At 35.1% G+C, this 25,580-nt stretch overlaps 1 protein-coding gene across 1 annotated transcript in view; it reads right to left on the bottom strand.

The window, feature by feature from the left end:
* The window catches only part of LOC114242926 (homeobox protein B-H1), a 34,118-nt gene extending 8,767 nt beyond the window's left edge, over nt 1-25,351 (bottom strand). The window contains 2 exon segments of the mRNA XM_089732798.1: nt 8,753-8,982; nt 24,680-25,351. Coding sequence (XP_089588924.1) covers nt 8,753-8,982; nt 24,680-24,809 — 360 coding nt within the window. The 5' untranslated portion in view covers nt 24,810-25,351.
* Between the last annotated feature and the right edge of the window lie 229 nt (nt 25,352-25,580).

Here is a 25,580-nt window from a genome sequence, read left to right as displayed (position 1 = left end):
GTTATTTTGTTATTCGAACACTATCTGCAACTTTACCGCCCTGCCTATATACTGGTGGTAGGACCTCTTGTGAGTCCGCACGGGTAGGTACCACTGCCCTGCCTATTTCTGTCGTGAAGCAGTGATGCGTTTCGGTTTGAAGGGTGGGGCAGCCGTTGTAACTATATTGAGACCTTAGAACTTGGTCTCAAGGTGGGTGGCGCATTTGCGTTATAGATATCTATGGGCTCCAGTAACCACTTAACATCAGGTGGGCTGTGAGCTCGTCCACCCATCTAAGCAATAAATAAAAAATAAAAAAACATCATGTTTAAAAGGCTTCTAAATTAATAAATTTTGATTTCTTGTTGCAATAATTTAAATATTGGATAACATTACTTTTTAAAATAATCCTATCCTATTTTTTGTTAAATGCATCAAAAAATTTAACATGCTCAGAACACTAGTTCATGTTATCGAGGATATCCCCCACTCACTCAAATGACGTATTGTTTGTACCTTGTTAAACACGTAAAATCCATTAGGCGAATTAGTCGAACAAAAAGACGTAAAAATCATTATATTCGTCAATGATATTTATCAAAGCCGAAACGAACATATTATGGTCAAATATTCGTTGTATTTGTTATAAACAGCGATAATTTCTTCAATAATTTTGATTTGATGTTAATTTGTGTAACTGCGTTATATGTATGCATATTTATTCTACATTTATGGTACCAACACAAACAGTCTCTAAATTTTATAGACACCTGTTTATGCATTATTTAAGACACGCATACTAAGTATTAAGCGGTATAGGACGTACTATATATACCATTTAAAGGCTAATGGTTACAGTGTTAATCCACCCTTCATATAGGCGTAATTTCTTCGCGGCAGAAATAAGGGCAGTTGTAGAATGTAGTATATAAATCTGGTTCAAAACATCCAGTGGAAAACTAACACGGCCCGATCATGAAATCTGTGTGATTCAAATTTTAATTTGAAATGCGAAGAAGTGTATGATTGAAATTGTTCACCCAATTAATATCTGAAGCAATGATCCAAGCATTAAAAATATTTGATATGATATTCTTTAATTATTACTGGAAAGTTGTTTCCAACAAACAATAATATGTAAAATTCGGACAACGCGGCTCACCGCCGATTATTAAACACAAATTTAGTGATTTTCATTTTAATAAACTCTGTATTATAGTAATACTTTAATCCTGTCTGGTATGATGATACCGCATTTTGTAGCACCACTCGATCAATGACTTAATATTATTTTTAACTTTTATGAAGATTACAGAGTAGTAGTCCTCAAAAGTAAAGTGGCAAAAAACAAACTAAGCATTGCGAAACAACATAGTATGTATAATTACGTAATCTGGCTTAATTGGATGTTGTTGCCGACTAAATGACGATAAATGACATTTTGCTCAGAGCCCTCGGCCTATTATCGGTATGGTTTTATGACGGACAGACAGACGCATTTATGATTTTTAAATAACATGATCTTTTAAATGAATCACACCATATCCGTAACTGGCGGATTCTTTCTAACATTATCAGGTGCCTTATTTATTCAATTAAAGTAAGCCAAAAAATTGCGATATGTCATCTATGAATACTAGTAAAAAAAATATTTTCAATTGTACTAAAGATACTAGACTATTTATTATTTTGTCCAGAATGTTCTACTGACGTATCTATACTAATATATAAATGTGCAGTGGTTTTTACGGATGTTCCGATATAACTACTGAACCATGCATCCGATTAACTTGAAACTTGGTATCCATGTAGAAAATACATGTACTTAATGGATAGGCTAATATTTATATGAGTCTTGGACTCCTTAATAATAATGACAATAAACAATAATGTAAATGTTAAATGCGCAGCGAAGCGGGCGAATACGGCTAGTTTAAAAATAAAGTTTCAAAATCAAACTTGCTCATACCTTTTGGACTAATATTTGAGGTTAAAAAAACACGGTCGTACAAATAACAGTGTCAAATCTCAGCGGCGGTGGATTCGTAATGACCGGTGAGCGCCGGCGCCGATGACTTGCGCGCTACAAGATCACTGGCGGGAGCCGACGTTCACACGTCCTTCTTTACTGACTGTTTTTGTTATAAAGCTTTATTGTGAATATTATTACACGAAACTAGAGGCATAACGTCGCATATCTAATATTCATACTTTGAAATTGCACTTTTGAAACTATGATCGGTTTTAATGTATGGATTTAAAGATGTCTAGGCAAAGATTTATAGATTATGTTTCATTTAATATTTAATCAAATCTATAGTCTAAAGGTACAGCTATTTCTACATTACATTACTCTAGTACCGACACAGCACACGTGTTATCTAAATAACATATCAGGACTGCGTATGATTCTGATGTCGGAAAATATATTTTAATTTTTAGATTAAAAGCCATAATTGCATCGTCGGTTCTATATATTTGTGAGGCATGGAACAACTGAGCTAAATTGTTTCCCTTTAGTTGAATAAGTTAACATATCCAAAAATCCCGTAAGAACTTTTAATTCACGAACGCTTGGAACAGCAACCTGTATATTCTGTCTATCGTCACATGCGGCGTATGTCACGTCCATTCCATGACACAACTTCAAATAGCCAGTTGAAATAGTCTAGATGGCCATAGCAAGCTCGTAGATTCACGGATCAATATTGATTATGATCGACATTGGGCATCTCAGCACAGGTTTCTACCATACGACCAGTAAATGCCGGTTAGCGATCGCAGTGTGCTAATATATTTTTTATATTATATTATATTATATATTATATTTTATTATACTATTCGTTGGTAGCCTAAAGAGTTATAACAGCTACGCCCGGACGGATAGGTGAGTTGACGGACTCAGCCTGAGAGAGTTTGCTAACACTAGCCCTAGCAAAAGCTTTGCTTCGCAGAATCTATCATCGGATCGGAATTGCGACTCACTGAGTGGTTCCGACGTGAAACTCGGTGGGCTGTGTATTTAACTAGTCGAATTCTTTGTCGTGATTCGACGAGTTTGACGAGGATAGTGACCGGTAATTGAGGGTCTTAAAAGTAAATATAATACTCAAAAAACGCTGATATCCATTCTCTGATGCATCTCTTAGTCGTTTTGTACGTTGTTATACATCGTATTATTCTAAAACGTAGCAGAACAGAGATATTTTTTTCATGTCCGAAAAATTGGCTCTCCAGAAAATAGACAGATGTGGAGAGAGGAGAGAGACCTGAACCGTATAATGAGAAACTATACATCTAAAATTTGAGTAAGTCTGAAGTGTGTATATTCGAATTATGTATGTCTTATTATTATGGATGTAAGTCTCTAAATTTTTAGAAACATTCTATATTAGACATTGACAATTCGATAAAATTACATATTTTAATAAAAACTAGAGGTCCCATAGTAGTCGAAATTCGACTATAATTAATTGGAATTGTAAGTTTGTACACTATTATGATTGTATTTTATACTTCTATAATCACAAATTTCGCCAAGACTTACACTATAAAAAATATTAACAAAGACAAACAATATTTAATCTCAATTTGACAACAGACGTCAAGAACAAAAATTTTACAATAAATAGTATGCATGCGTGTGTGCGTGAAATACATGGTATGTAGTGTGTGTAATGTTTTCTTTATTGATTTAATGTATCTTTTATGCATTATTTTAAAAAAATATTAGCATTGTGCACTTCTTCTCTATATTCTCTATAAGTGTGGAAAATTTCATACTCCTCCGTCCGCGCAATTTTCGTAAAAAGGGATACAAAGTTTTTGCTTCACGTATTAATATATAGATATTTGTGATTAATTATATTTTTATTTTAAATAATTAGTCTTCATGGTTACCGTAATATTTATAATCCATTATATTAAATAGATATTCGTCCATATGTCTGTTCGTATAAATACGTTAATCTTCTCTATGAAAAAGAATTTGAAGGGGCTTTTCATAAATATCACATTATAACAATGGCCGTTCCATGCTCATTATTATTTAATAAATGTTACGAATTTCAAGAATATGAATATAAAGAAAGGAACATTTATACTACTACTGATAATTATTTTTTAAGTAATATTATACAATTGTTGAAGTTAATATGCCATAAAATTATTGGTTAAAAAAATAAAGTACTAAGATTACGGTAGATAATTAATAATATTAATTGTTATATTTTAGTAGTACCTCTCAAGTCATACTGCGTGTCGTGTTCGTTTTTTTTTCTTTTCTTTTTCAGAAACCAGTTTTTATTTGTTATCTTGAGATTCATTCTAGTTTGAAATCAACATGTACGATCATACGAAATTTTATCAGTTAATGACTTCATTAAATTTAACAAATAGTATAATTTTATTACATTATTTAACCAGTCATGGCGCTTTCAAAGCATGAAATGTAAAATAATTCAAGAGCGAAGCTTTATATAAAAACGAAAGAAAGTGACCGCACACAAAAGCTGTTACATCCTTCAATTAACTCCGATTTCACACCCTTTCACGAACCGAAAAATCGAAGCCCAAACATTAGTTTAACCGAAATTATAGAAAATCAACAAAAACTTGCGACAAAAAGCGGAGCCGAGGGCTGGTGTTGGGCATAGCGGCGATCGATAATGGTCTCGCAACTTCGGGTACTCCACCGAGCTAATTTACTACTTTAATGTAAGCTATATGAAATGTCTTGTGTTTGCCGAATACCATCTGTTGGGCAGGTAATCGGCTGTTGATGTTATGTGTCCGCTATCAAGCAAATAATTTTATAACTAGCTGCACCAGGCCACGCGTTGCTGTGACTTTATCTGGGCAAATGGATTAATTATTACTCGTATTAATTGGGTCGCAACTTGGCGTCGCTCGGTGGAGCAGGAGCCAAGTGTCTTGGGCATGACGCGGAAGGACCTAGAACAGACTGCCCAAGACCGATGTAAATGGAAGGATTTGATTCGAGCCCCACACCCCAACAGAGGGTAATAGGAAAGAATGATGATTATATTGGGTATATAAAACTCGTATTCGAAGGCACCTTGTGTCAAAATCTGAAAGCAATCAACGAAGAACTATTTGAGTCTTATTATAATTTTAAAGAAACGAACTTTGATATTTTAATTTATATAATAAATTAATTAGAGATTTATGATGACGTATACAAATTTTATTAGATAAATATTCGTTCTATTTCTCTCAAAAAAATATGAGCTAAGCGTAAAGACTTCAAATTGGCGGAAAAGATCCGGTTACTTGAATCATCAATTTAAAAAAAAAAGGAAATCAATTCGAAAAACACAAATCTCTAAACGAAACGAGGCTAAAGAGTCTTTATTCAATATCATCACGATCAGATTTTGTATAAGGGCTTTCGATTATTAAAAATGGATAGTCGATCAATAGAAAATTAATATATAGTTTGTTTTTAGCTACCGTAGTTTTTATGGGCTCGGCCGAAGGCGGCAGCCGCCTAATTACAAACGTTTGTTTTTGGAATAGCCGCCCCAGGTACAAGCGGCGATATAACTCCCTAATTATTTTTTATTTGTTAAACTGACTTACTAGACGCCGAAAGTGGTTCTGAGTGATTTAAAATCAACCATTAGTGCCTTATTTGGTGTAATGAGTGCAGTTGTTTTTGAGCTTGAATTAATTAAGACACGTACTAAATAATATTTATTCGGTATTTATGAGCTAATATAAGATGTCTAAGACACTTCTTATTACAATCGTAAATGTATCTAATGTTTATATAATTACAGACCTTTTTATGCTACCGCTCTCCAATTTAAATCAAATTCTAATGGATATTCTAAGGTTGGCCGAAATCTAACGGCTGCCAGAGGCCACATACCCAATCCGAGTGGTCGCAGTCTCAATTTTCTTGGAATAGTTACTGTACTAAGCAAGATAGTAGCACCGAACTACTTATTGATCGAGAATAGTATAATATACAAGTGAGTCAGGCAAACATTGCCCTATCCTGAAAAAAAAAACAGATACTTTATTGCAAGGCTACCTTCTGGGTTCAATTGTAAATCTAAATAATTCAGATAACTATTCAAGTATACGCAAAATTATAATGAGTACGTCGGCTTAGAAAGAATTCCATGACAAACATTCGTACAGAATATACCTACATATATGTAGAGTATATATATACATACACAAAGATACTGTTCGAAGCAATGGGTCTTTATGGGATAACAAACTGACTGTTCCACTGAAGTTACATTTGTAAAACATTGCAGTTTTACATCGTGATTACAAAGAAGTATATTTTAATATGCGTAAAATGAGTGTGTACCAGGTTGTGTGCGCCAGTAGCAGTTACATTTCGATCCCACTGACTCAGCATCGCTTTGTGTGAGTCGCCGACACTCTCACGATGCTAACTATTGGTCTGTTCCAAGTCAATAGCGTTAAACCTTACTTTTATAAATTAACAAAATGCTAAAATAGAAAAAGTACGAAAAATGTTTATTGAATATTAGTATGTATATTAGTTTTTTTGTTGTCCTTAATTTCATAAGCTAATTGGGAATACAGCCGATACTTAAACACTATTTTGTGAGTTTCCGTAACCGGTACGTTAACTGAAGTTCACTTTTTTTTTTTTTTTTATAGCTTAGATGGGTGGACTAGCTCACAGCCCATCTGGTGTAAAGAAGTTACTGGAGCCCATAGACATCTACGACGTAAATGCGCCACCTACCTTGAGATATAAGTTCTATGGTCTCAAGTATAGTTACAACTTTCTGCCCCACCCTTCAAACCGAAACGCATTACTGCTTCACGACAGAAATAGGCAGGGTGGTGGTACATACCAGTGGTGGTGGTACCAACCAGTGGTGGTACTTCAGACTAACATAACGATTTGATAGCTTTTGTGAGCAATTTTATCTCGAAGAAACGCAAAACAATTAAATAATAATTCAAATGACTCGTAAGTTGCACAAAAAATTAACATTAGCATTTTGGTTTTTATCTTTTTCTTGTCGGAGTACAAAATAAATTAAAATTAAACATGCTAATGTTTAAATGATCTACAAGACTAATTTACTAAGAAAAAAAAAGGAACTATGCCGTTAGAATAATTTATCATCTCTTAACTATTTGAAAAATATGATTTTGCATTGGTGTTTTTTTAAATTCCATGAGAGTAATACGGGTATATCACTTGATTTTAAAACAAAGTAGGTATTCCGAGTTAAACTTTATTGAAACTTGACTGCATGATACCGAAAGTACCAAAATAACTAACTAGTAAGAGTAACTAAATAATAGAATAATATTATTATGTAAAATTTAAAGTACTTATTATTACAAATTACTTTTGTCTTGTTCAATCAAGATTATTATTAAGTGGTAACTCGATTCCAGATAAAATACTATGTGAATGTCGCTACCTTGAAGCACGTGTTCGAAGTCACAACTTTATTTTACTTAAATAGGTGGATGAGCTCATGGTCCATCTGGTGTTAAGTGGTTACCGAAGCCCATAGATATCAACAAATTAAATACCGCCAACCACTTTGAGATAAGAGTTCTAAGTTTCAGTTTTACACCACAATTGTCATCTTACACTTCAAACAGAAAGGCGTGATTGATTTACGGCAGAAATAGGCAGAATTATGGTACGTGCCTACTGTGTGCAGGCTCACAAGTCGCTCTCCCACCCCTAAAACTAGAACTGTATTGTCAATGATGCCGCTCTTAAAATCGCAACGTACATATTGTGTACGCATTGCGGTTGAAATACGGTGATGGTAACAACCCGCTAATAAAGGTCAACGACTACTTGCGCAATATTTGTAAAATTTGCAATTTATTTCTTAAAATTCGATGTTAGTCTCCTCAATGTGGAAGTTTTTCATATAGAAATGATAGATACGTTTTCCATAGAAAATTTGGTACCAGCGATATTGACTATCTGGCAGTAGTAGTAGAAAACAATTGCCATTGCCTCCGTGGAAGTTGAAATTGTAGCAGTCAGTGAAGCTACCAGAGAAATCGTTGGCTTTGAAATATAATAATAGACATAACTATCGAAGAATACCAAGCGTATCTTAGTATGAATAAATCAGTCCACAATAGAATAGTCGTATCAGTTCGTACACCGTGCGATTTATCGTGTCGGTCACGACAACTTTAGTTAACCATGAATTCATTTTCAACTTGGACCAAACATCAAAATATAGTTAATTGTTTTCTTACACGGTTGTTCTTGTTGTTTATTTTTTAATCCTATTACAGTACGAGGTAATCGTAATACGTTTTCCACTATTGTATTCATTTATTTAGTTCAAATTAATTATTATGTAAATTATTATTTTGTGAGTTTTGCGAAAATAATAAGCTCTCTCATTGTGCTATAATAGTAACTTGAGTTTATGTAAAATTAATTAATATTATATAGTTTCAGTTTATGTGCGTGTGAACGTTATAAAATCACATGTTTTTGTGATTTTCAACTGGTTTTATTATATCTATAAACAAACTGGTTGGCAACAAGATGGGAAGGAAAGATTTGCCTAGCATATCATTTATTCATTTGATGAACCGACAATCGACATGACATATAACATATGGACCCGCCCACCTGTCCTGCTGAAACTGGAAAGGCCTCTGGGCCAGCAGTAATCCCTCATTCTTAAAAAAAAACATGGTCATCAAAAGTTTACCAATTTGATTGGTCGAGTAATTTTCATGTAAATCTTGAAAGCACTCACCGTCGGTTCTGGTACCAAGTTTTGACTTGGGTGTCGGTCAGGCCCAGTTTCGCAGCCAACTCCATTCGATCCTGTACGCTGAGGTACTTTTGTCGTTCGAAGGATTTCTCGAGGGTCTGTAGTTGATGGTCGGTAAATGCTGTACGCGCTTTCCTCTGCTTCTTCGCCAGACTAGACCCGTCACCTCCGCAGCTCTTACTCGACACGTCATCAGAATCATCTTTCACACCTGGACAAAATACAGTTTCATTTTAATTAACGACTATTATAAGGTAAATTAACTTCTAACGAGTTAAAAAAGCATCAGCCAAGTTAATTAAATAAAATAAAACTCATCAATTCCAGTAAATTTTAAATGGACAAGTTATGTTTTTTTTTTATATATCTACGTTTAAAACAAGTGACGTTCTGGTGATTATAATTATCATAATAAAACACTATAATTATAATTTTATTGCTCTTCGTGCTTTGGGGTAATCGAAATTACGGCTCACTCGGCATTAAGCGGCTACCGGAATCCACAACGCGATTGCCTCTAACCTTCTTGGGAAATTTCAAAGTCTCAGGTTGCTCCACCAGAAAATTGGCTACATGATAATATCAGACATCAAATAGGGAGTATGGTGAACCTCTACTAATAGATTTTATTTCTTCATTGTGAAAGTCTTTTATGAACAAATATTATTTAGGAAAAAATGTATACGTGTCAGAGGATTTGAACTTGAGTATAGTCGAATAGCTAAATACGAGCACACTGTCTTAAACACACACAACGGAATCTTCATATTGACTAACTTTGTCATAAATTGCAGTATACGCGCTTATTTTAAATCTATAATTTGACATCTAAAAACCATAAATAGCAAACCGAATTTACGATTTTTCTTCTTCTTTGTCTCCACCTTATCCCACTAGGTGGGGTCGGCACAGCGAATTATTCTATTCCATTCACTTCTATCAACCGAATTAACGATTGATTTCATATATTTTTTGTCTTGTTGATACCGATCAGGATATTACAGCGAAATTATTATGTTTTTATCGATCCTTTTAATAGAATTTCCCAAGTCGATGAAAATGGCGTTCAAATATTCCCTTACATACAAAGAAACATACATATATAGCAAGCATTTAAAAAATGTGTTAAAAACACAGACACCATGGAGTTTATTTTAATTAGTGGCCAGAATTCTTAGTGGTAGAAAAGCATTCCAAATCAAATATGAGCATTTGTTTGCTAGCGCAAAAAAGGCCTAGTTTAGTAAAATTTTTGAATCTTGGTTGAATTTTAACACGATTGTTTAATTTTGCAAAATAGATTCGAATACATTCCCATCATCCTACCGAACCCATTATTTACCGAGTTTTATAAAAAATATTGATACTTATTAAAAATAAGTCTGAGATCTAATTAATCAATTACAAAATCCGGGTATCACAGTCAAAACGATTAGTGATAGTAATTTAAGCTTGCTGTATAATTAATATGTTTGAATTAAGGATATCGAAACGATAGGATGTGATCAAACATTTTAATAGGACGCGGTGGGACTTTGAAGAGATTGTTCGATCCTTGATGTCAAAGTTCGTATTACAACTATTCATTTTATACGCGTGTATTAAAAAGTTTATAAAATAACCAAATATTTACATTAAGTTTTCCTGATCATAAAATAAACGACAAATACATATTCTATTTACAACATTATTTCATGTCAACCCAGGATTTCTTCATTCTTCATTTTTATGATTGAGTGGAATGAATCGCTATTAGTAATGAAATCGCGATTGTAATTAAATTTTATAACGTTTTTTGTACTATACAGCGTACTGTCACTTAATTCAATTTTAATTTAATAATAGGAAATTTACATAACATACGAGTATTTTTGTAATTACTAATGATAGGACGTTCTGAACCAGTTGGACTCTAACTTTTTTTTTTGTGATTGAAGAATTACTGGTGGCCCGGAGGCCTTTCCAGTTTCACCAGGACAGGTGGGCGAGCAAAGGCTCAGCCAGGAGGGGTGGGATTTGCTAACAGCTACCCGAGCGCCTCCGAAGGAGACCTAACAGCTCAAGAGCAGCTGCTTCGCGAATGAATCTACTACCGGATCGGAATCGCGACCCGCTGAGAAGATCCGGCGAGAAACTCAGCGAGCTGATTCATGGGTTAGGTTGCACGGCGAACTCTTTGTCGAGTTCGACGAGTACGGTTACCGGGGTCCCTAAGCCTGCTCCTAGTGTTAGAGCTGAAGGCGTCTAATGCAAAGGTTATTGGATCTGATGGATCCGTAAGGACGTGTCTAGGGCTGAACTCTAACTATTAACTAACACGGTCTTGACGATTTCTGGCCCAAAGCAAATGCGTTTCCGTTTGACTATATAAGATTGGCGAGTATTTCAATGCAAATAAGATATCAACTATGATGGTTGAAGTTTCAAGATGTTTTAGATATACAGCAAAGCTTACATTGTCTATATATGTATGTTTTTATTTTATTGCTTGATGAACGAGCTCACAGCCCACCTGGTGTTAAGTGGTTACTGGAGCCCGTAGGCATCTACAACGTAAATGCGCCACCCATCTTGCGATATAAGCTCTAAGGTCTCAAGTATAGTAACAACGGCTGCCCCACCCTTCAAACCGAAACGCATTACTGCTTCACGGCTTAAATAGGCAGGGCGGTGGTACCTATCCGTGCGGACTCACAAGAGGTCCTACCACCAGTATTACAGTAAGCGTTTATTATTATATGGACTATAAACTATCCTGAACTTAATCGCCATTACGATACTAAGAAAAAAAAATCCTTTCAATTACTATTGTGGAGTTGATTTTTTGTGCTTCTCACCGTCACAAATTTCATTTAGAACAAGATAAGACAAAGCCAAAGCCTTACAATCGAAACGAGTTTTTTTTTTGTTTGTGTGTGTGTGTTTTTTTTTTTTCGTAAATGCGTCGAAGCCTCGTGTTCAGTAAGGTTTCTTGCGGTCGCCTCGGCTCGTTGAGTTTCCTTCGACATCACTTACTTTGTACTCGGCCCTTAGCTGCTTACCGTAAACGACTTAAGTTTCAAGATTTATGTAACCGTTGCTATTGATTTTGTTTGAAAACGATTCGTCTAATGCTGTTGTTGTTGTTGTTTGAAGTACGAAATTGGAATACACATAAATATTCGGAACTGCGGAATCAACTGAAAATGAACTGTATTGGTTTTGTTTTGAGTTGATTTTCTTTCGTTCGAATGATATCATTTTTGAACTTGTAGTTTCAAATTGTATTTTTTAAGTTATATAAATTTGAACAAACTTCGTTGAGTGTTGAGGTATTCACCTATTATTTGACATTCTATACAAATTTACATACATAGTGTTTTTTTTTTTTAATTTTAAATAGTAGATTCCTACAAGTAGATCGGTAGCGGCATCATAAATTATAATTTGACTTTAATTTAAATTCATATTATGAGCTCTCTGCTTTTTATATAAATTACATATACCTTCTTAAAAACATGATCTAAACATATAATATGAAAAAAAATGCTTGAATCGAATACTGATCAAACTTAATCTTAAATAATACCGCATTAAGCCAGAAACAAACTCACCGCTAAATATGTTTTAAAAACGATACGAAAAGGATATAAATATAACGTATAAAGCGTAAGGAATTAGTGCAGCGATGTGTGAGAGCGGCCGCGGTTGTGGTTTGCCACCCGTGCACGAACTGCCCTCGACAGAAAATATTACGTTGTATACACACACATCTAGATCAGTTATATCAATACTACGCGTAACATTGGGGTCGATGATAAGTTTTGAAGATTAAAAAAAATTACGATCAGATTATTTTAATTTTTTTATTTCTTAGATCGGTGGACGAGCTCACTGCCCACCTGGTGTTATGTGATTACTGGAGCCCATGGACATCTATAACGGCTGTCCCACCCTTCAAACCGAAACGCTTCACTGTTTCACGACAGAAATAGGCAGGGCGGTGGTACCTACCCGTGCGGACTCACAACCACCTACTTTACACAAACTTTACTGGTCCTACCACCAGTAAAGTTTCTTTTTTCTTTAAAGAGTTTCTTTTTTTCTTCTTCCATAAACAGGTGAACGTGCTCGCGGCTCACCTGGTGTTAAGTGGCTTACAACGGCTGCTCCACAGGCAGAAATAATTCAATTCCAATATTTATATCCAATATATATTTCCAATTTTTATATATTCCATTAGAAAGCTTGCCGATATTTCATACGCACTTCAAAATTGTTATAGGTACCCTAACTCTGCATTCATTATGGGTCTATTTTCTCTCTAATAGTCTATTTTCATTCATTCTCTTAGAATATTAAATAAAGATTGATTCATGAAAGTATCCTCGAGGGCTAGGTTAATAACATCCAGGAGTGATTAACGTATGACTGCTTCGCACCAGAAATAAGCAGTATAATGATACTTACCTCGTGCCGTTTAAAATAAACTTTGCCACCAGCAAATAAAAAATATTAGATCATAAGTACGAAACAAAATTTGGAATATATAATTGGGAAACAAATTTATAAGTAATTTATAACGGATTAAATGCTTATCTGCCGTACGAAGTATTTTTTGTTTGAATAAATATGTAGCCTTGCATACGAATTCGTTATAGGTGCTGCTAATTCTATATAATAGTCGTTTAAGAGTTTGAAAAATTAATGAATATAAAAAATTAATGACGTAAATGCTACTTAAATTATTTAATAATGAATGATGTATGTATATGCTACTTAAATTATGTAATAATACAAATAACAATTAAGATGAAATACAATTGAGTTTTCAACTTCAACCTTAGTTCCAATTGCTTTTGTTAATAATGCAAAAAGATTCGTAATGGGTAGGCTGGATGGATCTATAGATCTATAAATAAATATGCCCATTAGACGGATCCAAGCTTATCAGAAAGCGTACTACCCAGATGTGTCCCTAGCATTACGAATGTCCATGAGAGACGATGTTTATGAACCAACAGTTGAAATGTACCCACTATATATTTGACACTTGAATTAATAACGATCAAAAGTAGGGATTTTTATTTGACATGTTTCGTACCGCCTATTTTAGTCGTAAAGAAGTCAAGCGTTACAGCTGGAGAGCTAAAACGGTTTCCGCAAAGTTAGGCTATAAACTCATCTGTTTTCTTATAATAGATATACGAGCCCTTGGACATCAAAAAAAGTATGGTATTGGTGTAAATAATATGTTAAGATGGTTTGTATTTTTAACAATTAATATCGGTTGCACCTACATATAATTTGGCTTCAGAAATAGGTAGGGTTTAGATATAATGACCGTTAACTTTCTATAATTCGATGAGCCAAGAACATGTTTGCGCAATCATGTCAATAGAAAAGCCAATACAATACCACATGTTACGACTCGAATAATTTATTTCGTTTTTTATAAACCCCGGATTCGACTACTAGGCTGTATAAAGGATTAGTAATGTAGTAACTTATAACTAGTAGGTACTGGCTTTTGTTCGCATCTTCACTCGTATTGGTGTAGAAAAATATTATTCCTATAGTAAACGGAACCTACCCTATGTCCTTTTCTGTATCCCTGACTAAGTCTAAGCAAGACGTCATTACGATATATTGAGTAGTTAAGACGTGAAAGCTTAGCAAACAAACAAACTATCTAACGAATTTATAATATTAACATAACGAAATGGGTTGTATAGTCGGACAATCAATCGTACGTCAAATAACAATATAATCGAACCATATCATATCATAAAGTATAGAATGAAGGTCTGTATGTTTGTCGTTCATAAACTATGTATGAGCCCGTAGTTGATTCCATTAACTTGAACGATACAGTTCTGTTGATGTTGACGCTTCAAGGTGTTTTTGTTATGGTACCGACGTTTGGAAGTCGAGCACCAGCATTTATTAACAAACATAAGTTTTTCATACCTTCAACGAAATTCATAGCAAAGCGTGGTTTGGTAACACTGGTATTATAAAAATCGATATTTCGGTATTTGTTTGTTTATGTATTGGAAAAAGCACGATTCGATTGATTTGAAACTTGGTAATTGTTGTTGGAGCTCTAGAGAAGGTTTTTGTCATTATTTTTTTATGATTGAAGGATTACTGGTGGCCCGGAGGCCTTTTCAGTTTCACCAGGACAAGTGGGCGAGCAAAGGCTCAACCAGAAGGGGTGGGATTTGCTAGCAGCTGCCCGTGCGCCTCCGAAGGAGCAACTGCTTCGCGAATGAATCTACTACCGAATCGGAATCGCGATTCGCTGAGAAGATCCGGCGAGAAACTCAGCGAGCTGATCCATGGGTTAGATTGCACGTCGACCTCTTTGTCGAGTTCGACGAGTACGGTTATTGGGGTCCCTAAGCCTGCTCCTAGTGTTAGAGCTGACGGCAAAGGTTATTGGATCTGATAAATCTGTAAGGACGTGTGTTTTTGTCATGTACAAATTAGCCATAGTCATAGTAATAGCGTAGCGTGGCCCGGTTTCATTAGTAAATTATAGAGGTAATATTAAAACAATTTTATAATTGGAATGACTTCACAGAGACATCAAAAAGGTGGTTGGGCGTTGAATATAGTTTTCGTACCGGAATATGACACTTATTTCATTGCATTAACATTACAGATTTATTAGGAGTGCAACAGAGACGCTTGTCTAGGATAACGTATGCTCTGTTAAAATGCTTCTCGGTCAGGTTTTATTTGATCTATAAGGGACAGGGAAACTAGCCTTCAACGTAATTATGAATGAGAAGCCCATTAGGGTACACCGCCGTTAATTTATTGTAAATAGCTCCAACCGCCAAATTCACCCGACCGTGAAAATTATTATCATTAGTACGCAATAATGTACACAGTCCTTTGGAAGTTTTGCTCCATAAACGTCTACTTTGGCAATTTAAGTGGCATATTTTAAGATTACTAAAAAAATTAAATGAATTAAACCTCTGTTTGATAATTTTAAATTAAAAGGTATTCTCAGATCCTTAGATTTAAAGATTTAGTGGAAGGAAAGAGGCCTAGGGGGCGTAGTCCCATGCGCTGGTCTGATCCAATTAAGACGACTTTGGACTCCAGCATCAAAGTCGCTATTCACTACGCGGAGGACAGGAAGGGATGGAGGAACTTAGTCCTAATAAATTTGCTCCGTAAAGGTCACGACCTTCAGCACTGTGGAAAACGACGCATGGAGGAGGATTCTCAAAGCGAAAACAAGTCGGACTCCATACGCCAGTAACGTAAATACGTTTTAATAAATGTTATTTCGCGTTCATTTTTGACCTTTGAAGTGACGTGTATTACCGATTACGCGATTGAGCTCTACAAAAGAGAGATTAAGTTCCGAGCCAAAAAAAAAAAATCAAACATCGAATAACTTTTATAACCTTGGAAAACATTAGGCAGGAAACGTCGTTTGTTTTTCATTTATAAAAATTATACATAAAACTTTTTGCGGCTATTAATTTAAGAATAGGCTTTATGTATTTATACCTCGACTAAAATAGATAAAACGGCCTTAATAACCGGGCGTAATTGTGTTTTTTTTTTAACGTTGACAGCGTAATCACGGCTGCGACCTCTGTTGAGCGTGCATATGAAACAACGTGCGTAGGTGCAGGTCGGCTAATGTATTTATAATTGAAAATTATATATTGAACGACCTCGTTCGTTTGAGTATCGCAACAGACAGAATAATGTTCGCTTAGAGGTGACATTCGGATAGCACCTTCGCAGTATCTAAAATTAGAACAGTTAGAATAAACTCCCACATTACGACCCAGTATACCTAATAAACAAGGACAAGCATCAATACCTGCATTTTTTTTACTGCATATTTGAATGGACGAGCTCACAGCCCACCTGGTGTTAAGTGGTTACCGGAGCCTATATACATCTATAACGTAAATGCCGGCCCTCACCTTGAGATATGAGTTATAAGGTCTCACTCAATATAGTTACATCGTGGTCCAGCAATGTAAGGCAAAGTTGTACGCCGCGATATACGAGACGGCAAAGCTCGCGTCTTAAATTATTTTCAATAAATAAGTATGATGTACATAATTATTGTTTATTTATATATTTTTATTTACTTGTTTATTTTCTTTTCTTTTCTATATGTTTCTATTGGTAATTTAATTTTGAATTTAAATGTGTATCTGAATTTTTGGACTATTATTATTGTTTATTCGTTTAACTCAATTCATATTTGTTTTTAAACAGAATCTGAAATTCTCTATAGGGTTTCAAACATCGTATTTCCACAACTAATCAAGGTCGAAATCATATTGAATAAATTAAAATAAACCAAATATAATTTCATAGAAATGAATAACCATAACAAATACATGAGTCGACTATTATCAAAGCCGGCAATGTGACTTTTGGACAATTATTGGTAAATCAGAAAAACTAATTATTGACTTTGTATTCCATTGGCAGTCACAAGACTCTTCTGAACTACATCTTAGATAAATAACAGGTTAAGTATTAACCTTTATTTAATGCAGGTTTTGAACCGTATTCTTTGAAGGAGACGATTATATTCAAATCAATCTGTATTGACATATCAATAACATTTTTTTGTCCAAATGCACAGATTGCCACCTTTGATAATAGACGACTCACATGTCATATTTTAATAATTTCTATTTGGTATGAAAACTTTGTGATAAAAAAAATTAGTTTAATCACTCCATTAATTTGCTCAGGAATCGGGTTACGATAATCTGCATATTCATAGATTCCGTAGATTTTTATTACTATTTTATACACGATTTTAAATAAGAACGTTATCAAAATAAAATTGTAAATACGAAAACTGTATTCAAATGCTGGAAATAATATAATGATATTCAATATGTCCGAGACTAACCCTAACAAAAACCCTTAATTAAACTTTGACTTATTAATGAAAATTTACTTAACAATATATTAGTTAAGCCAACATCCTCTCCTTGTATTCAACAAACTACGCATAAAACAAAATCGGCTTAAATTTAATTGCACATAATTTATCTCGGATAGGAAACTCATTTTACAATGGATTAATACAATTGCAATATACATACACACTCCCACCGGTAACCGCGAACAATTAATATAATCGTTCGATTAATGAGAATCACGGTGTATTCTATAGTTAATCTAACTTATCACATTTACATTAGATGCAATCTAACGTTTGTGGAACGCTTTGTTATAACCTCTTAGATAATATCAAACTACATAGGAAGTAAAGAGGAACGCAGCCGTCAATCATTTATGTTGCAAACAAATTGCGAGATTGTTTACTTTTTCGGTTACAGTTATGTAAAATGAAATTAATGGAAGCGAAATGTAATGAACATCTAAAATAATGGCGTTTAATGAGGCGAAAGTATGTGGCTACTGAATAATGGTATGTTCGAATTTGAATATTTTACTCATAAAAATAGCTACTTTGAAGAACTCGAAAAGTATTTTGTCTTACACATAAACATTGTATAACAGTAAGAAATGAATCTCAATATTATATTATAATATTATATTATATACGATTTAAGATAAAATTCAATTGACATTATCTATTGTAAATTGTACAATAGCTTCGCCATTTCACATGAAACTTAACTTCCAATGAAGTTCCTTATAATAATAATGCACAATCTTCAAAACTGTTGGCTCAAAATATTTCATGAAAGTGGTTTGGTAAGTACACCGAAGTAACGGCTTGTAAGCATTAATTGCCTCAAATATACGAGCAACCTCAACAAATGCACGATATCTGAGCAGAAATTCACAAAATCAGCCCAAAACACGTCATTACCAATCCTCCCGATCCATTAATGGTGCTTTTAGGCACCACAAGCATCGGTCACCGTCCTCGTCGAACCCGTCACTTTCGACGAAGGGCTCGACGAGCGAATTAACTCATAGACACAGCCCACTGAGTTTCTCGCCGGATCTTCTCAGTGGGTCGCGTTTCCGATCCGGTAGTAAATTCTGCGAAGCACTGCTCTTGCTAGGGCCAGTGTTAGCAACACTCCGATTTGAGCCACGTGAGCTCACCTACATGTTAGGGCGAAGCTGATATAACCTCTCAAGGCTATGAGCATAGGTAGGGGAAAAAAAACCATTGTTTAGTGTGCCTGATATTTGTATACTTAATGTACAGCTAAATATTTTAATACGATAATCAAATCGCTATCGTCTAACTGTTGTGTGACTAGCTTTAATGAAATGATGCACAATGGGTGTCTGTGTGAGCGGTGCAAACGCATTCAACAATGCACTTTGCTGGCGCGTTGAGTTATGTCACTACTGTGGCATAACACGCCGCAATGATGGCAACCGCCACGCTACCAACTGCTTTAATGGTTTGCGATTTCATTACGAGATTCTGTATCGTGTCGTGTTTTGCTCTTTTTAAACACTATTTTAGAAAGGTAAATACCAAATGATACTTTGTTTTTTTCTTGTGATCTGATGTTCTGGTCTCCTCATTGACCTAATAATCAGTAGTCAGTATGCATCATTCAGCACCAGTAGATGACAGTATCTTTGTTAAAAATATTTGTTATTCGGGGTCCGAGTGTATTTGTTCTTGTCACGTATTTCCTGTACAAATAACTCAAGAGAATTATCAAGATCGGTGTCTTTCAGTGTGTTTTTATTTATTGAAATTACATAAAACAAATCTTCGGCCTTACAAACGTATTTTTTAAATGTTCATGTTCCCAACTAACTATTATTTTATTTTTACTGGTGTTAGAACATCTTTTGAGTCGGCACGTACAACCACCCCGGCTATTTCTGCCGTGAAGCAGTAATGCGTTACGGTTTTAAGTTGTTTGGGTGAACGCGCTAACTATCTTAGTCGTGGTGGCAATGAAAATCGATCTCCCAATATAGTCAATTCTCGTAGCCACTAGTGTTAGGGGCGCATTGTAAGCTCGCACCTCGTGTACCAGTCATTAGTTCTGATCTGAAGGGTGGGACAACCGTTAAACAATACGATTGAAACTTGAACGTACTCTAATAATACTCTACTCTACTAATCTACTCTATTATGAGAAAGCAACGTAAATAATTAGGCCTATGTGAGTAGATTAAGTAGGTTAGACAATACAGTTATGCTAGAATAACCGAATCTCTTATGGTATTTTTTTTCAAATTATTATTTCTGTATGTTTCAAATGTAAAATGATTGTTAATTAGCGTTTTATTCAGTCAAAATATTAACGCCATTCGATAGTTTGCGTTAAAAAAATCGATTTCGTTTCTTGTGTAATCGAATGAAAAATTATGCATTTTCCGATATTTTTCTACGAGATCTCGATCAAGTGGACGTAGAAAACCTATTACACGGTTTCGTACACACACAAGTCGGATGTTTGTGAATAAACTGGTTTCGTGAAACGCTTAGTACCAGTTTAAGGCGAAGTTTTCTGGTTGATGATTTGACAATTCGACAGCACTCTTAAAAAAAGAGTAATAATACGACCTGTATCCAATTGTCTACCTAAATGAATTTTGTTTTACAATAAAAAAATACCTAGGGTACTTTAAAAGCAGTAAACCTATACATAAATATAATGACAAAGAATTAATTAGCACATTATTACTGTTTTGGTGTATAAACTATGGCATAATTAAACGGAAATATTCGAATTCCTCTACATAGAATAAGCCGGTCAAATTTATCTTGAGAACATTTTAAAATGAGTCCCGATTTCACAGCTTGGATTTGCTGTCAAAAGTGACATTGAGCCGCGAATGGGAGCCCTATTATGGAAGTATCAAAAACTGGCTCCGAATTCATAATCTATTTATTGTCACAATAAAACTGTTGATGTTTATCAAGTTGGTACTATGAAAGAATCGTCACCTTCATCTCTTCTTATCGCGATGCCAAAAAGCCAGGGAGAGATCAAAAAAACAAATTTAGACTTTATGTTTTAAAACTGTAAGTTTGTTTCTGGTTGGCGTGTGCTCTATCGTAAAAGCACGGTAAGCAGCTTAGCGAGCAATGGAACGTTTGAGGTAACATTTGACGTTTCGAGCAACGAGTCGAACCAGTGGCACAGAACGCCAAGTACAGGCGACAGCAAAACGCAATTCACAAAGACATTAACATTATGTTAATTACGCCGTTGGACTTCAATCTGAGCGGGAAAGTTGTAATGTGTTCTTTATTTAAAATCGTGCTATTTATAAATAATAATAAATAGATATTTACTAACAGTCATGCCACGTTAACTGGTCCCGTGATAAGTTCGTAAAGAACTTGTGTCACAGGTACCAGATAACGGAAATAAATGTAAGATTTTTATTATACACCTACATATATTTAATATACATCCATAACCCTAGGAAAGACATTTATATTTATTATACAAATATCTTTCCTTGGCGGGATTCGAACCCGCGACCCCCCTGTGTAGTGACCATGTCACTTACCACTACACCAGTCGGCCGTTAAGGTCGTTGTTAACGAATTATAATAATATTTTATAATGAATTCAAGAGTCCGTTTGAAACAATAAGGCATAATCCGTGATAACTAGCAATAAATAAATTTTATTAGCCTCTAATCGTTTCGTTTACTCAACTTATATAAGTCCTCATTAGCTGATGTCAAGGAAAACGCGAAATAGAAACCGTGAAAATTGTAAAACAATCTCTCTCTCTCTCTCTCTCTCTCTCTCTCTTACTGGCTATTCACCCCATAGGGTGACGGGGTCAGCTTTTTTTTTTTTTTTTTTTTATTGCGTAGATGGTTGGACGAGCTCACAGCCCACCTGATTTTAAGTGGTTACTGGAGCCCATAGACATCTACAACGTAGACGCGCCACCCACCTTGAGATACAAGTTCTAAAATCTCAGTATAGTTACAACGGCTACCCCACCTTTCAAACCGAAACGCATTACTGCTTCACGGCAGAAATAAGCAGGGCGGTGGTACCTATCCGCGCGGACTCACAAGAGGTCCTACCACCAGTAATTACGCAAATTATAATTTTGCGGGTTTGATTTTTATTACACGATGTTATTCCTTCACCGTGGAAGTCAATCGTGAACATTTGTTGAGTACATATTTCATTAGAAAAATTCCAAAAAAAAAAATCCTTATTTACCATGTTATCTTGAAATTTTTAAAACAAATATTCTCATTTATTTATCAACGAATCACATTCAGTTGAGTTGTTTCGTTGGAAACTGTCGAATACTACTGCATCATTACTCATAAATTAATTGCTGAATTATATTGTCTTATGTGAGCATTAATTGCTATAAACGTTGTAATTTTTCACATTCTCGGTAAGTGGGTTTTTCAAATTACTTACGCTGTCAGGGGCATTTACAGTTGCATGAAACATTTAATTACCGTCAGTGAATGTTAAACACAGTAAATGGTAGATATGTATATTCATGAAATAAGGTAATAGTTATGATAAAAACCCATTATTGTTCCTGGTGTTTTAGGAGTTTTCTTTCGCTTTAGTCAAACGAATTTTTTATTTATTAGAAATATGTTTCTGATTGTACTGTGTCAGAAAGTCGTTTGGATTTCGGTGAGCTATTTAAAAATTTAAAAAGCGAACGTAGGTTGACATTTGACAAAAGCTGATTATGACGTCAGTTTTTTTCTTTTTCCCTCGTGCAGCGTGGAGAGTCCTTTCAGCCAGGATTAATTTGGTCCGTTTTATAAGGGCTTACTTATCTCGGAGAGGAGTGTTACGAACGGGTTGTATTTATCGCGACCCATTATACGTTTTATTATTTAATTTATTTAACGCCTCGGGTTTATCGGCTTGTCTATTAAATCGTCGATGGGATAACGCGATCCGAACTCGAACATTATTTAGTCTTGGTTGTTTGAAATAAACAATTTATTGTTATTGGTATTTAAAGAGGCCGTACTATTAATGGCTTCGGTCAGAATCTAATTTGTTTTTTATCGTCTACATATTCGAACAATTATATAAAATTAGTGTTTGTTTCCGTGCGCATTTTACGAGCAGAAACTGTATAATCCTCAAAAATATTATGTTAAAAGATCTTTGTGTATGCTAATTGCGCTTGTTGTAAATATAATCTTGATAACGAGCGTTTTTCTTATACATTAATTAGTTTTGCACTCGACCGAATGAAACATTAATGAGGAATTATAATAAGAAGGACGTGATTACACGCTCTTTCTTTTGTGCTTAATGTTAAAGCAGCCTTAATACGATAGCCCACACATTTTCTTCCATATCATCATTATTCAAAACTCGTAATACTATGAGTTAGATATTACCGTGGCCGCTTTTGATATGTACGGATAATAAAATAAATTCATGTACATATGTTCCATGTTTCTATTTTCGATCGTTTATGCGAGATGATTATAAATATAAAATAAAAAACTTGTTTCTTAAAACGTACAAGATAAAAATGGCGTATATCATTAGAAAAAAAAGCAAATTAATATATTCGAACGAAAACAAAATTTGATTTAAAATTTTAAAAGGAAAAATTATCGCGTGTTGTCATTAAATTTAGTTTTAGAAACAAGAAATACGTAATATATTATTTTTAGCTAATTAATATTAATTATGTGAACGGCGTGGTATAGGATCTATAGGTATCTGTGTTACGCACGCAAACAACATGTCTATGTCAAACAAAAAGAAAGAAGTCTAGAGAGCTAAATATTTAAACTATACATTTAAATTTACTAATGACTTCGGATCCCGGCAGTTTGAGACCGGCAGATTATTATCAAAACGATGTTAAAATCATGTTAAAAACGTTTACTTTATCTCAAATACGATATGACTGGACCAACTGGATTAAGCGAGTATTTAGAAGTATCAAGACCAAAATTAACTTCAAGATTAATTAGCATTAAAAACTAAAATTTATCTGCGTTATTATAGTATGTAGTAGGTATATAGGCAACGCGTATGTTCAACCAATTTATTTAATATAAAACAAAAATTCGAATTCTAAAGTATAATTTCAAATTGTATCTTATTAAAAGTCATTCAAGACTTATGGAGTGCGTAATAAATAAAAATAAAAAAGTATAATTCGAAATTTTCAAAATTACTTTTTTTTTGTCAGCGTTGAAAAGTGAATCACAACAAAGGTTTTAAGGTTCGAATCGTTGAGGATTTGTGCCGGTCGGCCGCACTGGGTACGGCTGTGACAAAACTCGGATCTCGGGCGGATCGCGTTGCAGCCTCCCGACCTCACACCTGGGTGAACTGACCCTTATAATCCACATAACTTGTACAAATAAAATTCATGTTATTTGTTTTCTTAATGTCATTTTTCATTATTAAATTCACCTATTTTTTTTCTTTTTGATTCAGTTTTTTAATGAAATCTGTTAACGAGAATCAATCCCCGTTTTGAAAAAATCAAAATCTTATAATACACTGTTTACTAAAGTTATAACATTACAATTACAAGTAACATGTATTGAAAAGCAAAACCAAATAAAAAACATGAAACGGTAATTTAACTATCTATCCGTTATCTTCAAATATTGAACATAATGACTTTGAAATGAACTGCTTCTAACCAGGCGAGTCCATTATAGTTGCGTGACTTTACACCTCGTTTATTATCACAATTCCCAGCAATTGAACTAGAGCAAATTATCATATTGTAGTGCTTTACTTTCGTAATGAGCAACAGAATGAAATTACCACAGAAACGTCAATAAAGTCGAGACGGGGTACACTTTATGTGTCTACGTATGAAGCGCACTTAATTATCGCGGCGTTGATGTCTTTTCCTTGAGGCATTTTTGTTTGAATTTTGAAGAAACTAATAAGCCATTGTTTTTTTTTTCTTGGTTTGTTATGTTAAAAAAACCTCTAGGATAATTTTTTAGTGTTAAATTGCAGTTTTACCTGGTGAATCAGTGGCTGATCTGTCACTGTCGGAGTCCCGATGTGCGCTAAGATCCCTTGGCGGCGCGTCAAGAATGTCAGTGATCATAAAGCGCGTGCGAGGGGCGCGCTCGTCACGCTGCACCGTCATCGCCACGGCGCCGCCGGCGGAGCCCGCGCCGCCGCCGCTCGCCGCCGCCTCTACCGCATCCAGCGCCGGGGCGCACCACCCCCGACCCACCCGAGGCACCTCGCTCGCCCCCAGCGCGCCTGCTCTTCGCACCGACGGTCACCGCACTCGGCACATCACACCTCTATAATCCTTCTCTATCAACACGACTCTTTCGAATGTTTCACGTGATTGCTCAGTAGTCTATTCCAATTGCACATCGCCTCACGAATAGCTTTTTCACAATATCCGTCCGCACCCGATAAAATAGACTTGTAGATTTGTTTTACCGATTTTCCAATGAAGAATTAAATTAATTAAAATGTAACAGTTAATTATATTTTTTTTATATTTCTACACTTTAACACACTCGGATAAGTTCTTTTATATTTGAAAGTTCACTCACTCGATATTTGAGGGAATGATTTTTAGTGATACGAGATCGCAGAACGCGTGTTATCGTGTTGTATGGGCACACAGCACACACGACGGAGTGTCGACAACGACTGTGCCGGAGCCGGTCCGACGGGCGGGAGGCGGCGCCGGCGGCGGCAGGGGCGGTCCTGACCAACGGCGGCGCGAGGCGTGTCGGGGCCATGTTTCTGTGGCCTGCGCTAATGCTCTTTTTGCCGACTCGCCGCCGGGAGAAAGCTTGTGCGGATTTAAGCTTTTATACGTGGATAAAACGCTTTTATGGGAAAATAAAGCGTTCTCGCGGCGAGTTATCGCACTTTATGATGGCGCTTTACTGAA

The sequence above is a fragment of the Bombyx mandarina genome, chromosome 15 (genome assembly GCF_030267445.1).
Source record: "Bombyx mandarina strain Sakado chromosome 15, ASM3026744v2".
Lineage (NCBI taxonomy): Eukaryota > Metazoa > Arthropoda > Insecta > Lepidoptera > Bombycidae > Bombyx > Bombyx mandarina.
The sequence above is the reverse complement of the archived record's forward strand: the minus strand, read 5'-3'. Positions and strand labels throughout refer to the sequence as shown.